At 47.4% G+C, this 15,283-nt stretch overlaps 1 protein-coding gene across 1 annotated transcript in view; it reads right to left on the bottom strand.

The window, feature by feature from the left end:
• LOC126213609 (basement membrane-specific heparan sulfate proteoglycan core protein-like) overlaps positions 1-15,283 on the bottom strand; it is an 843,204-nt gene that overhangs the window by 454,925 nt on the left and 372,996 nt on the right. Inside the window, exon 10 of the mRNA XM_049941462.1 lies at positions 12,021-12,140. Coding sequence (XP_049797419.1) covers positions 12,021-12,140 — 120 coding nt within the window. The remainder of the gene's footprint in view (positions 1-12,020; positions 12,141-15,283) is intronic.

Raw genomic sequence — 15,283 nt, 5'->3', positions numbered from 1 at the left:
AATGAGCTGGTCAGTCAAGCACCTTGTCGACATGTCCTGACTCGACAACGAAACTTTCACAGTACTTCTGGCTATGTCAATATGCTCCTGTGCCTGTTTGGAAAATTATTCTGCTGTGGGTGTAAAACATATCGTGGTACTGCATTAGCAATAAAACGCTGGCCATTTGGCCAAGCTCAGGGCATCAGAACACATGAAAATGTCCTTACAAGTGGGGTCATTAACTGAACAACCTCCAAGACAGCCAACAACAAAGCATGCTGCTGTCCTGGGGAGCTCCATTTTGCACGAGGACCGAGTGAAGCAAGTCTACAGTGGCTCAGTGATAGGACTATGAGTTAGTTAATCATAGGAATATTATCAGCACTTCTAAGAGCGACTCAGTGGCGGAATTTGGGGTGCTAGAGTAGTCCCTGTAGGGTGATATAGTTTATCTTCATCACTGGAGTAAGGTCTCACCTACAGACTTGAGAGCATCAGTGTGAAGATTATAGAGCAGTACAGTGGACAGGTGTGCTACTGACCATTCTCAGTGAAGATCTGTCTAATAGATTTAGTCAGTAGGATACAGCGTGCCGATTTGTCTGGACTTTTGGAAAGGTGTGTCATTGCTGACACCATTATAGCAGAAAGGAAGTGATGTCATGTAACGAGAATGAGAAGGCACTACAGCCATGCTGCGAATAAATGTGATGCTGTTTTTTTTCCCACGCTTGAGCAGCATTTGTCATAGATACTGGATAGTGGTAGAAGTGTCATCATGGGGCCTAAAACTTCATTGGTGATTTGAGAAATGTGAAACTTGTGTGGAGTAAGATATTGCATGATCAGATACTGTAGTTTGTACTGGAGACCTAGTTGTCTCAGGTTGGGATGGTTGTTGAGGTTTTGCCCCATCATGTCGCTACTGTCTTTGGAACTACAGTGTGAGAGGGACAGACTGTTAGGAATGTTGGGATGCATACCAAGCTGAGGGGTCTGCTGCTACTGCAACTTCTACTGGAGATCCGGTGGGTTGTGCTGGGTGGGTCACTAATATATTTGCCCCACCACATCACTGCTGTCATTGTAGCCATATGTGAGAAGGAAGGTCTGGTGGGAAGTTTGGGATGGATGTCCGGATGTTGGGTCTGCTGCCAATATAGCTTCCACTGGAAACCTGACAGTTCAGGTTGGCTGGGTCGTGGGGTTTGCCCATTGGATCAGTACTGTCACTGGAACCATAATGTTGGAGGTATGATGTGCTCGAAGCGCTAGGACGACATGTGCTGGGCTGGCAGGTCTGCTGTTACTGTCGCGTATGCTGTCTGCTTACAGCAATCTGACTCACTGCTGTCATCGTGTGGGCAATCATATGTTGCTACTGTTTTTGGAACTACAGTGTGAGAGGGACAGGCTGTTGGGAATGTTGGGATGCATGCCAAGCTGAGGGGTCTGCTGCTACTGCGACTTCTACTGGAGACGCAGTGGGTTGTGATGGGTGGGTCACTAATATATTTGCCCCACCACATCACTAATGTCTTTATAGCCATATGTGGAAAGGAAGGCCTGGTGGGAAGTTTGGGATGGATGTCCAGACGATGGGTCTGCAGCCAACATAGCTTCCATTGGGGACCTGACAGATCAGGTTGGCTGGGTCATGGGGTTTGCCCATCGGGTCACTACTGTCACCGGAGCCATAATTTTGGAGGGATGACCTTCTGGGAGTGCTGGGATGAAATGTGCTGGGAAGTCTGCTACTACAGTGACACGTGCTGTCTGCTTACGGCAATCCGACTCGTCGCTGTCGTCGTGTGGGCAATCGGTGACCCCGTTGCAGAGGAAGCGGATGTCGATGCAGGTCCGGTCCGTGCACATGAACTGCGTCTTGTCAGGGCACAGGTGCTTCTTAGGCGCCGCGTGCAGGTCTGCAAGTTAGTAGGTTAGTAGGGAGACACAGTTAGTGAGGGGAGTGGCAGTTAGTAGGGACAAGCCAACACATCGGGGCTTCCCTGCATGCAAACGCACCAGGCAATTCGCGTAGTCTTTAGCACTGCTGGTAACTTACACAACGTGAATTTACAACTATGATTTATCATTAGTACGACTGTTTCTTTCTACATAAAACAAAGATTTGATTCGTTGTGGCGATATATTTAAAAAAGTGGCGAAACTTGAAGGCATTGCTGGCAGCCTTGTGTCCACTGCCTTAAGCAATCTGTACCCAGTCAACATTACTGAACAGCAACACTGTACAACATTACTGATGTCTCTCCTAGACTGCTCAATGAAAATCTGCAAAAATATTTTGCAATACTGAGTCTAGTTGGAAATGCTGTACGGTCGAAACACTACTGTTATGGTACTTACTTCGCTTTGTTGCAAGCAGAACAAAGGAAGAAGATCAATGAGAAACTGAATAAAGGGCGACAAAAATGAATTTCGTTCATAAAGAATTCACCCATAGTCGTAGGATTCCGTGCTCTGCATTTAAAGAGCAACAATTCATAAGATTTGTTCATAATAAGTTTGTGTTCATCTTATGTTCACCTAATGTCACTTCCTGCAATGCTGGCAACTATTTGTACATTTTGATCCACGCCAACACGATCTTCCTTCTTTTGTTTTGAACTAATTTTAGCAGATAAACACAATAGTGAACACAAAGAACCCCAGAGGCACGAGCGACTGGCATTTTGTCACGAAACAGAATAAATTTTAAAAGTTTTTCCTACTGCTCAGTAATGTTGCACAGTGTAACGTACTCACATTTCCATATTATTGCACATTAGGAACTGTTCAGATACAATATTGACCGCCAAGCTCAAAGGGCTACCTGCCACTCTCGTATGGTAGACAGATGGCTCGGACAACATTAAACGTCGATTGCTCGCAAAACTGCCCCAAAAATTATTTCGTACACCTTAAGATAGACCACCCAATTTACATCATATGCAACCAGGCCAGATGGTGTGAGTCGAATTGCCTACCTCGGGGTGCACGAAATATTTTTCGTGCCAGTTATGTTTCACCCATTCTGTAGAAAATAGTTCGTTAGATCTAAGTACCGGGTGATCAGAAAGTCGGTATAAATTTCAAAACTGAATAAATCACGGAATAATGTAGATAGAGAGGTAAAAATTGACAAACATGCTTGGACTGACATGGGGTTTTATTAGAACCAAAAAAATACAAAAGTTCAAAAAATGTCCGACAGATGGCGCTTAATCTGATCAGAATAGCAATAATTAGCATAACAAAGTAAGACCAAGCAAAGATGATGTTCTTTACAGCAAATGCTCAATTTGTCCACCATCATTCCTCAACAATAGCTGTACTCGGGGAATAATGTTGTGAACAGCACTGTAAAGCATGTCCGGAGTTGTGGTGAGGCATTGGCGTCGGATGTTGTCCTTCATCCCTAGAGATGTCGGTCGATCACGATACACTTGCGACTTCAGGTAACCCCAAAGCCGATAATCGCACGGACTGAGGTCTGGGGACCTGGGAGGCCAAGCATGACGAAAGTGGCGGCTGAGCACACGATCATCACCAAACGGCGCGCGAAAGACATCTTTCACGCGTCTAGCAATATGGGGTGGAGCGCCATCCTGCATAAACATCGTACGTTCCAGCAGGTGTTTATCAGCCAGGCTGGGGATGATGCGATTCTGTAACATATCGGCGTACCTCTCACCCGTCACGGTAGCAGTTTTGCTGTCCAGCGCCATCTGTCGGACATTTTGTGAACTTTGTTTTTTTCCCATGTCATTTTTTAACTCTCTCTCTACATTATTCCGTGGTTTATTAAGTTTTCAAATTTATACTGACTCTTTGATCACCCGGTACATACTTAGGTCGTGCGAAAGAGGAACGAAATCGGTGATCGACTGGGTGAATGCTACCCTCTGATGAAACTCGTCTCAAGACAGGAACATGAATAATCCGGGTGAAAGGAATGGAAATGCGATGGGGAAAGAGACATGACGGAAATAATGACTTCGAGCCAGTGCATAGCGACATTTTTGCTGGAACGGGCCTGGAACCCGGACGCCCCACTTCTCTAGAGCGGTTGCTATAACCGCGTCGGCCATCTGAACACGTTTTCTGTCAGACTCAAACTCCCAACTTCCCTTTCGCCGTACCGCAACGACCCCCGCCCATTAAGACCCTACTCAGAGATTTCTGATTCCCATAGGAGTTCTGACGTTGGTTCTGCATCTGCAGCGAAGCTTTTTCATCAGACAGTCGCCACACCCGTAACATTATGAATATGAGTAATGCCTGTTCACCGCTCAAATGTACACTGAAGCGCCAAAGATACTGGTATAGGGATGCGTATTCAAACACAGAGATATGTAAACAGGCAGAATACGGCGCTACGGTCGACAGCGCCTATATAAGACAAAAAGTGTCTGACGCAGTTGTTAGATCGGTTACTGCTGCTACAGTGGCAGGTTGTCAAGGTTTATGTGAGTTTGAACGTGGTGTTATAGTCGGTGCCTGAGCGATGGGACACAGTATCTCCGAGGTAGCGATGAAGTGGGAATTTTCCCGTATTACCATTTCACGAGTGTACCGTGGATATCAGGAATCCGGTAAAACATCAAATCTCCGACATCGCTGCGTCCGGATCCTGCAAGAACGGGACCAACGACGACTGAAGAGAGACGTGCAACGTGACAGAAGTGCAACTCTTCCGCAAACTGTTGCAGATTTCAAAGCTGGGCCATCAACAAGTGTCACCGTGCGAACTGTTCAACGAAACATCATCGACATGGGCTTTCGGAGCCGAAGGCCCACTCGTGTACCCTCGATGACTGCACGACACAAAACGTTATGCCTCGCTTGGGCCTGTCAACACTGACATTGGACTGTTGATGACTGGAAACATGTTGCCTGGTCGGACGAGTCTCGCTTCAAACTGTATCGAGCAGATGGACGTGTACGGCTATGGAGACAACCTCATGAATCCATGAACACTGCATGTTAGCAGAGGACTGTTCAAGCTGGTGGAGCCTCTGTAATGGTGTGGGGCGTGTGCAGTTGGAGTGATATGGTGTCCCTGATACGTGTAGATACGACTCCGACAGGTGACACGTACGTAAGCATCCTGTCTGATCACCTGCATCCATTCGTGTCCACTGTGCATTCTACTGACTAGGGCAATTCCATTAGGACAACGCGACACCGCACACGTCCAGAATTGCTACAGAGTGGCTCCAGGAACACTCTTCTGAGTTTAAACACTTCCGCTGGCCACCATATTCCCCAGGCACGAACATTATTGTGCATATCTCGGATATCTTCGAACGTGTTGTTCGGAAGAAATGTCCACCCCCTCGTACTCTTACGTATTTATGGATAACCCTGCAGGGTTCATGGTATCAGTTCCCTCCAGCTCTGGTTCAGATATTAGTCGAGTCCATGCCAAGTCATGTTACGGCACTTCTGCATGCTCGCGGGGGCCCTACACGAACGATATTAGGCAGGTGTACCAATTTATTTGGCCTTTCAGTGTATAACACTAAAGCGACACAGTTCGAGTTTAAAAACTCTCCCCCACTACAAAACCACGAAAAACAGGACAATCAAATGGTTCAAATGGCTCTGATCACTATGGGACTTACAAGGTGTTTCAAAAATGACCGGTATATTTGAAACGGCAATAAAAACTAAACGAGCACCGACAGAAATACACCGTTTGTTGCAATATGCTTGGGACAACAGTACATTTTCAGGCGGACAAACTTTCGAAATTACAGTAGTTACAATTTTCAACAACAGATGGCGCTGCAAGTGATGTGAAAGATATAGAAGACAACGCAGTCTGTGGGTGCGCCATTCTGTACGTCGTCTTTCTGCTGTAAGCGTGTGCTGTTCACAACGTGCAAGTGTGCTGTAGACAACATGGTTTATTCCTTAGAACAGAGGATTTTTCTGGTGTTGGAATTCCACCGCCTAGAACACAGTGTTGTTGCAACAAGACGAAGTTTTCAACGGAGGTTTAATGTAACCAAAGGACCGAAAAGCGATACAATAAAGGACCTGTTTGCCAAATTTCAACGGACTGGGAACGTGACGGATGAACGTGCTGGAAAGGTAGGGCGACCGCGTACGGCAACCACAGAGGGCAACGCGCAGCTAGTGCAGCAGGTGATCCGACAGCGGCCTCGGGTTTCCGTTCGCCGTGTTGCAGCTGCGGTCCAAATGACGCCAACGTCCACGTATCGTCTCGTGCGCCAGAGTTTACACCTCTATCCGTACAAAATTCAAACGCGGCAACCCCTCAGCGCCGCTACCATTGCTGCACGAGAGACATTCGCTAACGATATAGTGCACAGGATTGATGACGGCGATATGCATGTGGGCAGCATTTGGTTTACTGACGAAGCCTATTTTTACCTGGACGGCTTCGTCAATAAACAGAACTGGCGCATATGGGGAACCGAAAAGCCCCATGTTGCAGTCCCATCGTCCCTGCATCCTCAAAAACTGCTGGTCTGGGCCGCCATTTCTTCCAAAGGAATCATTGGCCCATTTTTCAGATCCGAAACGATTACTGCATCACGCTATCTGGACATTCTTCGTGAATTTGTGGCGGTACAAACTGCCTTAGACGACACTGCGAACACCTCGTGGTTTATGCAAGATGGTGGCCGGCCACATCGCACGGCCGACGTCTTTAATTTCCTGGATGAATATTTCAATGATCGTGTGATTGCTTTGGGCTATCCGAAACATACAGGAGGCGGCGTGGATTGGCCTGCCTATTCGCCAGACATGAACCCCTGTGACTTCTTTCTGTGGGGACACTTGAAAGACCAGGTGTACCGCCAGAATCCAGAAACAATTGAACAGCTGAAGCAGTACATCTCATCTGCATGTGAAGCCATTCCGCCAGACACGTTGTCAAAGGTTTCGGGTAATTTCATTCAGAGGCTAGGCCATATTATTGCTACGCATGGTGGATATGTGGAAAATATCGTACTATAGAGTTTCCCAGACCGCAGCGCCATCTGTTGTTGAAAATTGTAAGTACTGTAATTTCGAAAGTTTGTCTGCCTGAAAATGTACTGTTGTCCCAAGCATATTGCAACAAACGGTGTATTTCTATCGCTGCTCGTTTAGTTTTTATTGCCGTTTCAAATATACCGGTCATTTTTGAAACACCCTGTAGCTTCTAAGGTCATCAGTCCCCTAGAACTTAGAACTACTTAAACCTAACTAACCAAAGAACATCACACACATCCATGCCCGATTCGAACCTGCGACCGTAGCGGTCGCGCGGTTCCAGACTGTAGCGCCTAGAACCGCTCGGCCACCCCGGCCGGCTACAGTACAATCCCCCAGTCACTGCACGAGGGCAGTTAATGAATAAATGGAGAAGTTGCCACAGCGAAACTATCCTAGCAGCTGACGACATTCATGGTGACGTCTGTATAACTATGCACAGTAGGCAACACACAAATAGACACACAGGTATAGTAACAGAGAGAATTACGAAACACCACAAAAAAAACAGCATCTCACACAGAAGCGTGCAAGCAGTCCATTCTTCCCACACTCCATTTATGAATGGAACAGAAAGAAACACATACATATATTACAGTAAAAAGAACCGAATACCAGGCACTTATAGTGCATCAGACAGAATACTTACCGTCAAAACATGCAGATTTGGATGAAGTCCGCTTTGTGATATACTGTGTTCATGCAAACTGTAGTTCTCAAACTTGCACAGGCTAGTGACATGCACCATCGAGCGCATGCATTCCCCGACAATTTCTGCTCAAACAACCCCAGTGCTCTCTCTCTCTTGTGCCACTCAGTGAAAAAAAAAACAGTGATTGTCTTTCATCTCACACTGCGGAAGACGAACACCAGTGCTTTCATCGAGAGCCAGATTCGTAATGCAGACGTTTTCCAGCCAAAGTCATTGCTGCCAAACGCCCAGTATCCTGCCTTAATATTGTGGCAGTTTCCTTTGAAAGCCATCCATACAAAATATTAGTCAGCCAAGCAGGGTAAATCGCCGCCTTTGGCCTTGGGTATGGCCCAATTCAGGGAGGTAGAGAGTCCACAAATTCCTTCGGTCTGTAGACTTCAGCCAGCTGAAGCTACTGGTTGATGATTAGATCTGGAGCGACCACACTAACTGGAAGCTGACAAAACGCGTGCTGTCTTATGTCTCGGGTTCTTCGGCCGACGTTTTTTAAATGATTTTTCTGGCCGGCGTGGGTGGCTGGCGTTGTCAAAGGTTCACCCTCCATTGCTGGACTCGAGCTCGCGACTGCAGACTATGTTGTTGTTGTTGTGGTCTTCAGTCCTGAGACTGGTTTGATGCAGCTCTCCATGCTACTCTATCCTGTGCAAGCTTCATCTCCCAGTACCTACTGCAACCTACATCCTTCTGAATCTGCTTAGTGTATTCATCTCTTGGTCTCCCTCTACGATTTTTACCCTCCACGCTGCCCTCCAATCCCTTCTTCCAGTCAAGTTGTGCCACAAACTTCTCTTCTCCCCAATCCTATTCAATACCTCCTCATTAGTTACGTGATCTACCCACCTTATCTTCAGCATTCTTCTGTAGCACCACATTTCGAAAGCTTCTATTCTCTTCTTGTCCAAACTGGTTATCGTCCATGTTTCACTTCCATACATGGCTACACTCCATACAAATACTTTCAGAAACGACTTCCTGACACTTAAATGTATACTCGATGTTAACAAATTTCTCTTCTTCAGAAACGATTTCCTTGCCATTGCCAGTCTACATTTTATATCCTCTCTACTTCGACCATCATCAGTTATTTTACTCCCTAAATAGCAAAACTCCTTTACTACTGCAGACTATATGTATCCGGAATGCCAACCTCCAAGGGCTTTTCCTTACGTCATATCCGGTGCGGTTCTCCCCTTGCTACTTGCAACAGTCGTTTGCTGCAGCACGTGAATCCTGAATCCTTGAGGATTTCTTCGTTCTTGTCGAAGCTATTGTCATGCTTGTGTATTTGTATAGCTTCTCTGGAAAAAGCGGGTTTGATAGCTCTTCTCTACAGCAAGAACTTCCGTGTCAGCGAATTTCACGATGTGCTCGGCCTCACAATGCGCTTGCGATTTCAGCAGCTGCCCCGACGTCAAAGGCCGGTTATGTTCAGAGATTCTGCTGTTGGAATGATCGGACGATCAATCAACACCCGGATCACCGCACATGAGGGGCATTGCGGGTTGGGGCAGGTAGAGAAATCGGCCGTCGCGGAGAACGCACTGTTGAGACCGCCACCTGGTGAAATTTGCAGACACGGGAGTTCTTGTTGTAGCGGAAAGCTATCCCATGTGCTTGTCCACAGAAATACAAAAAAAAGAGAATAGCTTCAACAGGAAACAAGAAAGCTCCAAGGGTGAACGGATCTCGGATTCCCGTGCTGTGGCGAAAGTCCGTTGCAGGCAGCAAGGAGAGAACAGTAGCGTAGATAATCGCGAAAAAGCCCTTGGACGCCGGCGCGTCAGTAAATCTGCGGCAGCGAGATCGATTTCAGTCCAGCACCAGAAATGAAGGGCAAAGCTCTGACAATACCATCCTCTCGTGCTGGCAAAACGTCAGAAAAAAGCATAGGCTGAAGAACCTGAGACAGAATGCGGCAGGCAGTTTGTCAGCTAGTGGCCACGAAAGCCTTACCAATTTTATCGGGAAGTTGACTGCTATTCCCGAGTCGTTCCAAACATTTTCTACGGAATTACGATCAGGCGACTTCCTGAGTCACTGGAGGTACAACAGGTTGAGAGTTTATGAACCAGAATGTGTGTGTATACAAGCCCAGTTAACATGACTATTGTCATATTGGAAGCTGCAGTGTCCACAGAACACTCATGAAGATGTAGAAGAAAAGGCACGTCTGGGGACCGACAATGTTGTCTTGGATCACGTTCACGGTGACCGCCTCCGTGGCTGTGTGGTCAGCGCTGCCGACTGACGTGCAGTGGACCTGGGTTCGATTCTCGGTACTACCAGGGATTTTTTCTCGGTGGGACGACTGTAGGGGTGCACCCGGCCTCGTGACAGCTAGCAGCGGCTCCGAGGTCTAGAAATCCAACACCGACTGGGAGAGCATTGTACTGCCCACATGGGTTGGGTTGGGTTGTTTTGGGGAAGGAGACCAGACAGTGAGGTCATCGGTCTCATCGGATTAGGGAAGGATGGGGAAGGAAGTCGGCCGTGCCCTTTGAAAGGAATCATCCCGGCATTTGCCTGGAGCGACGTAGGGAAATCACGGAAAACCTAAATCAGGATGGCTGGACGCGGGTTTGAACCGTCGTCCTCCCGAATGCGAGTCCAGTGTCTAACCACTGCACCACCTCGCTCGGTATAAACCTGCCCACATGCCCCTCCATACTGCATCCAGTGGTTCCATCAGCAGAGAAGGGTCGATTGGGCCAGATTGGTCCACCTGTGATCAGACCGTGGAACTCTACATTACGCTACATTCACGTTCACGGTAACCTGATGGACTGGGCCCGAGCCGTGATACGAAGCCACCAGCAAAACATCCCAGAAACACCTCCCGTCTCAACTACATCTTCCACACATTCCAGAAATGTCGACCCGTGGGCCCAAATGACATGGCCCCCCCAGTCAGCCACTGTCCAGTTCCTGTGCTGTTTGGCCCACTGGAGATGTGCGGCTTTATATGGCGCTTTCACGAGGTACTGGCCTCCAGATGTTCATTTCGTGGTCCCACGGTTAGAGGCCCCATGTCACGGATTGTGCGGCCCCTCCCGCCAGAGGTTCGAGTCCTCTCTAGGGCATGGATGTGTGCGTTGTCCTTAGCGTAATTTAGCTTAAATAGTGTGTACATCTAGGGACGGATCACTTCAGCAGTTTGGTCCCTTAGGAATTCAGACAGACACACATATTTCATTTCATGCTTTTCTCTTGGATATCGGTTGAGATGATCCTGCATTCACTGACAGCAGCAACTCCTGCAACCGCTCGGTGTGACTCTCGTCTCCGGTCCTTGCCGCTTACACTCTTCTTACGACCACTGTTCTCAGGACGTGTTACATGACTGCGAGTAATGGACCACTCCTTGCAGACACGTTGTCAGTCTGCACTGATACGTCAACAAATTGCAGAACTACGTTCACAGTGTGGTCACGGAATGCACAAGTGCGATGGCTCTTTTCCACCATGCCAACGGCCTTGCCACAGTGGTAAAAGCGGTTCCCGTCAGATATCCGTAGTTAAGCGCTGTTGGGCTGGGCTAGCACTTGGATGGGTGACCATTGGGTCTGCCGAGGGCTGTTGGCAAGCGGGGTGCACTCAGCCCTTGTGAGGCAAACTGAGGAGCTACTCGGCTGAGGAGTAGCGGCTCCGGTCTCGGAAACTGACATATGGCCGGGAGAGCGGTGTGCTGACCACATGCCCCTCCATATCTGCATCCAGTGACGCCTGTTGTTGAGGATGACACGGCGGTCGGTCGGTCCTATTGGCGCTTCCAAAGCCTGTTTGGACGGAGTTTAGTTTAGTTCATTTCCACCATTCTGCCATGTGTACCCCTTTTACTTCTGTCGATTCAATACAACTGACTGGCATGTCCGCACCACTTCAGTGTCGTGACATAAATCAGTGATGGGTGATGATACGGTTTCTGCAACGCCTATAGTTATTCATAGAGCCCAGAATGTTATTTTAAGGTGGTGACTAATATTTTGGCTGGTATGCTTACCTTAATTACATTACAGGATCTGGCATCCTCTTTTACCCCATTTTCTTTTGATTGCTAATGACTCACTTAGGCACATCACTCTGATTCATCTGGATTATTGGAACTACCAACTCCCACTATCGATAGCTACCAATTGCAACTGAAGCAAATATGCTCTTTGAGCTGGAAAGTACAGTAAACCTCTCACCACATGAAGTGGGCGTAATGAACCACAAGAGACCCTTCCCCCAAGATTGGCTCACCATAGTGGGAGGCCCATAGCTGTGGCACTGACGAGTGGGCACGGGGCGGTACGGTTGCGCTTTTCCTCACCTGCCGGTTCTCCGCAGCCCCTCTCGTCTTCTCCATTGCTACAGTGGTCTACATAGTCACAGCGCTTGAAGTACTCGATCAAGGTGCCGTCGTCACAGCGGAAGCCGTCCTCAGGGGGCGCTGCACCGGGCCACAAATGGGCGTTACACAAACACCGACACAAACACAACACAACCACAAACACAGCTCTACTCCACACAACACTAGGCCACTCTGCAACTGCCAACATTAACAACACAGCGCTGGATGTCTAAAGCCGTCCATTCACAGACTGGCCGGTGGGCCGACTCACTCACCGACCTGCTCCCTGACCCGTCTGTGTGTGGGCTATGGCGACTGCTTGACAGACACTAACTGGCTGCACTGACAGGGTGTGGACTGGCAGACAGAGGTTCACCAGTCCAACTGATGCACTCACTGAACTCGACCATGAGTCCACCAGCCGCAGACAGGCGAATGGGTCGGAGAAGACCCACTCGCCAGAGGTGTCAGCCGTCTTGTCTGCCTATGTATGGGGGGCCTTCACTCTACAACCTGCCCCGTGGAGTTCCCCTATTACAGGCTGTTCCAGCATTGTGACATGGGGCAAGTTCACCCCCCAGGCATCCCCCCACCCCCACCATCTGTTCATCTGCAGGCTGGCTACCTGTGTGGCAGCCCCCATCACATGCGTTAGTGCCCCCCCCCAACCCCCCACCCCGCCCCACCTGCATGTGCTCAGCTAGCACAGTATAAGGTAGAGTCTGACTGCATCATCTGTTTGCCCACCTGTGCTGCTGGGCACCCATGTCGAGTGGTAGCCCTGAAGCGCTTCCACTGGAGGCAAATCGGTTATACAAATTTGGACAACCAGGGGCTTAGACCCCACTACTGGATATCACTTGTTGAAGTGCATCTCAGAAATGGAAAGCCTTATACAATGAACACTTGGAAAAAATGCTAACAAACTGATTCTGCAGTGGGATATGTTGATCAAAATTTGATATCTATATGAGCATATTCTCAGCAGAGAAAAAAGGAATTTCTGCAGATGAAGATTGTTGTGAGTACACGGTGGCTGTTGTTGTATGTAACATTACTGCAACTTTTCATATGGAGATCACAATCACAACACAGCATATCCAGGCGTCGGGTATGTGTAGGCAGACTTTGAGAAAGAGCGGATCATTGGAATGAGGGACGTGAGACGGTCATACCACCAGACTGAACAGACATTTGGCTCTAGAGAAATGACTACTGAATATGTAATGCTGGAGTGCTGATGAGATGCACTCGGTACAACAGTGTGACAGGTAGAATAAGCACAGGTCCTTCCAGAAGGATTACATCACGAAAAGATCATAGGATTGCTCAGCTGCTTCTGAAGAATATATGGGTGACAACAGCTGAAATCGGGCAGGAGTTACAGAGTTGCTAAATGCCATTTAACGCTGACATCGTACCACGGACAACACAGTCCACAGGCAGAGTCAGTTGGGACACAGAATGGGTTCCAGTGGTGGTGAGTCCGTTTCCCTCTGTGGCAGCCAAACTGATGCCCACATACCCGTAAGTGACCTGGCAAAAGGTCATCCGAAGCAGCGAGTCTCGAGATCCATACTTCTCTGACTCTTGAAATCATGGAGACTGCTGGATATGAAAACAAGACTCATTTGGTAACTGCTGAAAGGAGACTGAATGCTCAGTAGTAGTTGTTGTTGTGGTCTTCAGTCCTGAGACTGGTTTGATGCAGCTCTCCATGCTACTCTATCCTGTGCAAGCTTCTTCATCTCCCAGTACCTACTGCAACCTACATCCTTCTGAATCTGCTTAGTGTATTCATCTCTTGGTCTCCCTCTACGATTTTTACCCTCCACGCTGCCCTCCAATGCTAAATTTGTGATCCCTTGATGCCTCAAAACATGTCCTACCAACCGATCCCTTCTTTTAGTCAAGTTGTGCCACAAACTTCTCTTCTCCCCAATCCTATTCAATACCTCCTCATTAGTTACGTGATCTACCCACCTTATCTTCAGCATTCTTCTGTAGCACCACATTTCGAAAGCTTCTATTCTCTTCGTGTCCAAACTATTTATCGTCCATGTTTCACTTCCATACATGGCTACACTCCATACAAATACTTTCAGAAACGACTTCCTGACACTTAAATCTATACTCGATGTCAACAAATTTCTCTTCTTCAGAAACGATTTCCTTGCCATTGCCAGTCTACATTTTATATCCTCTCTACTTCGACCATCATCAGTTATTTTACTCCCTAAATAGCAAAACTCCTTTACTACTCTAAGTGTCTCATTTCCTAATCTAATCCCCTCAGCATCACCCGATTTAATTTGACTACATTCCATTATCCTCGTTTTGCTTTTGTTGATGTTCATCTTATATCCTCCTTTCAAGACACTGTCCATTCCGTTCAACTGCTCTTCCAAGTCCTTTGCTGTCTCTGACAGAATTACAATGTCATCGGCTAACCTCAAAGTTTTTACTTCTTCTCCATGAATTTTAATACCTACTCCGAATTTTTCTTTTGTTTCCTTTACTGCTTGCTCAATATACAGATTGAATAACATCGGGGAGAGGCTACAACCCTGTCTCACTCCTTTCCCAACCACTGCTTCCCTTTCGTGCCCCTCGACTCTTATAACTGCCATCTGCTTTCTGTACAAATTGTAAATAGCCTTTCGGTCCCTGTATTTTACCCCTGCCACCTTCAGAATTTGAAAGAGAGTATTCCAGTTAACGTTGTCAAAAGCTTTCTCTAAGTCTACAAATGCTAGAAACGTAGGTTTGCCTTTTCTTAATCTTTCTTCTAAGATAAGTCGTAAGGTTAGTATTGACTCACGTGTTCCAACATTTCTACGGAATCCAAACTGATGTTCCCCGAGGTCCGCTTCTACCAGTTTTTCCATTCGTCTGTAAAGAATTCGCGTTAGTATTTTGCAGCTGTGACTTATTAAACTGATAGTTCGGTAATTTTCACATCTGTCAACACCTGCTTTCTTTGGGATTGGAATTATTATATTCTTCTTGAAGTCTGAGGCTATTTCACCTGCTCAGTAGTATGTGACAAGAATGGCGAACCTAATGCCATATTCTATTTTGTATGCTAAAGTTAGCACAGTAGGTCAGTAGTTGACTCTTCACACCAGTTTGCTGCTCTCTGATAAATCATTTGCCTCTGTGTCTACTTCTCCTTAAGACACTCAACTATATTATATTATTAAGTTCTGTCTCTACGACCCAGATTTCTCCGAATCCTTCAC

This window comes from Schistocerca nitens, chromosome 11, assembly GCF_023898315.1.
Source record: "Schistocerca nitens isolate TAMUIC-IGC-003100 chromosome 11, iqSchNite1.1, whole genome shotgun sequence".
Classification (NCBI taxonomy): Eukaryota; Metazoa; Arthropoda; class Insecta; order Orthoptera; family Acrididae; genus Schistocerca; species Schistocerca nitens.
This window is presented reverse-complemented; position numbering and strand designations above follow the sequence as displayed.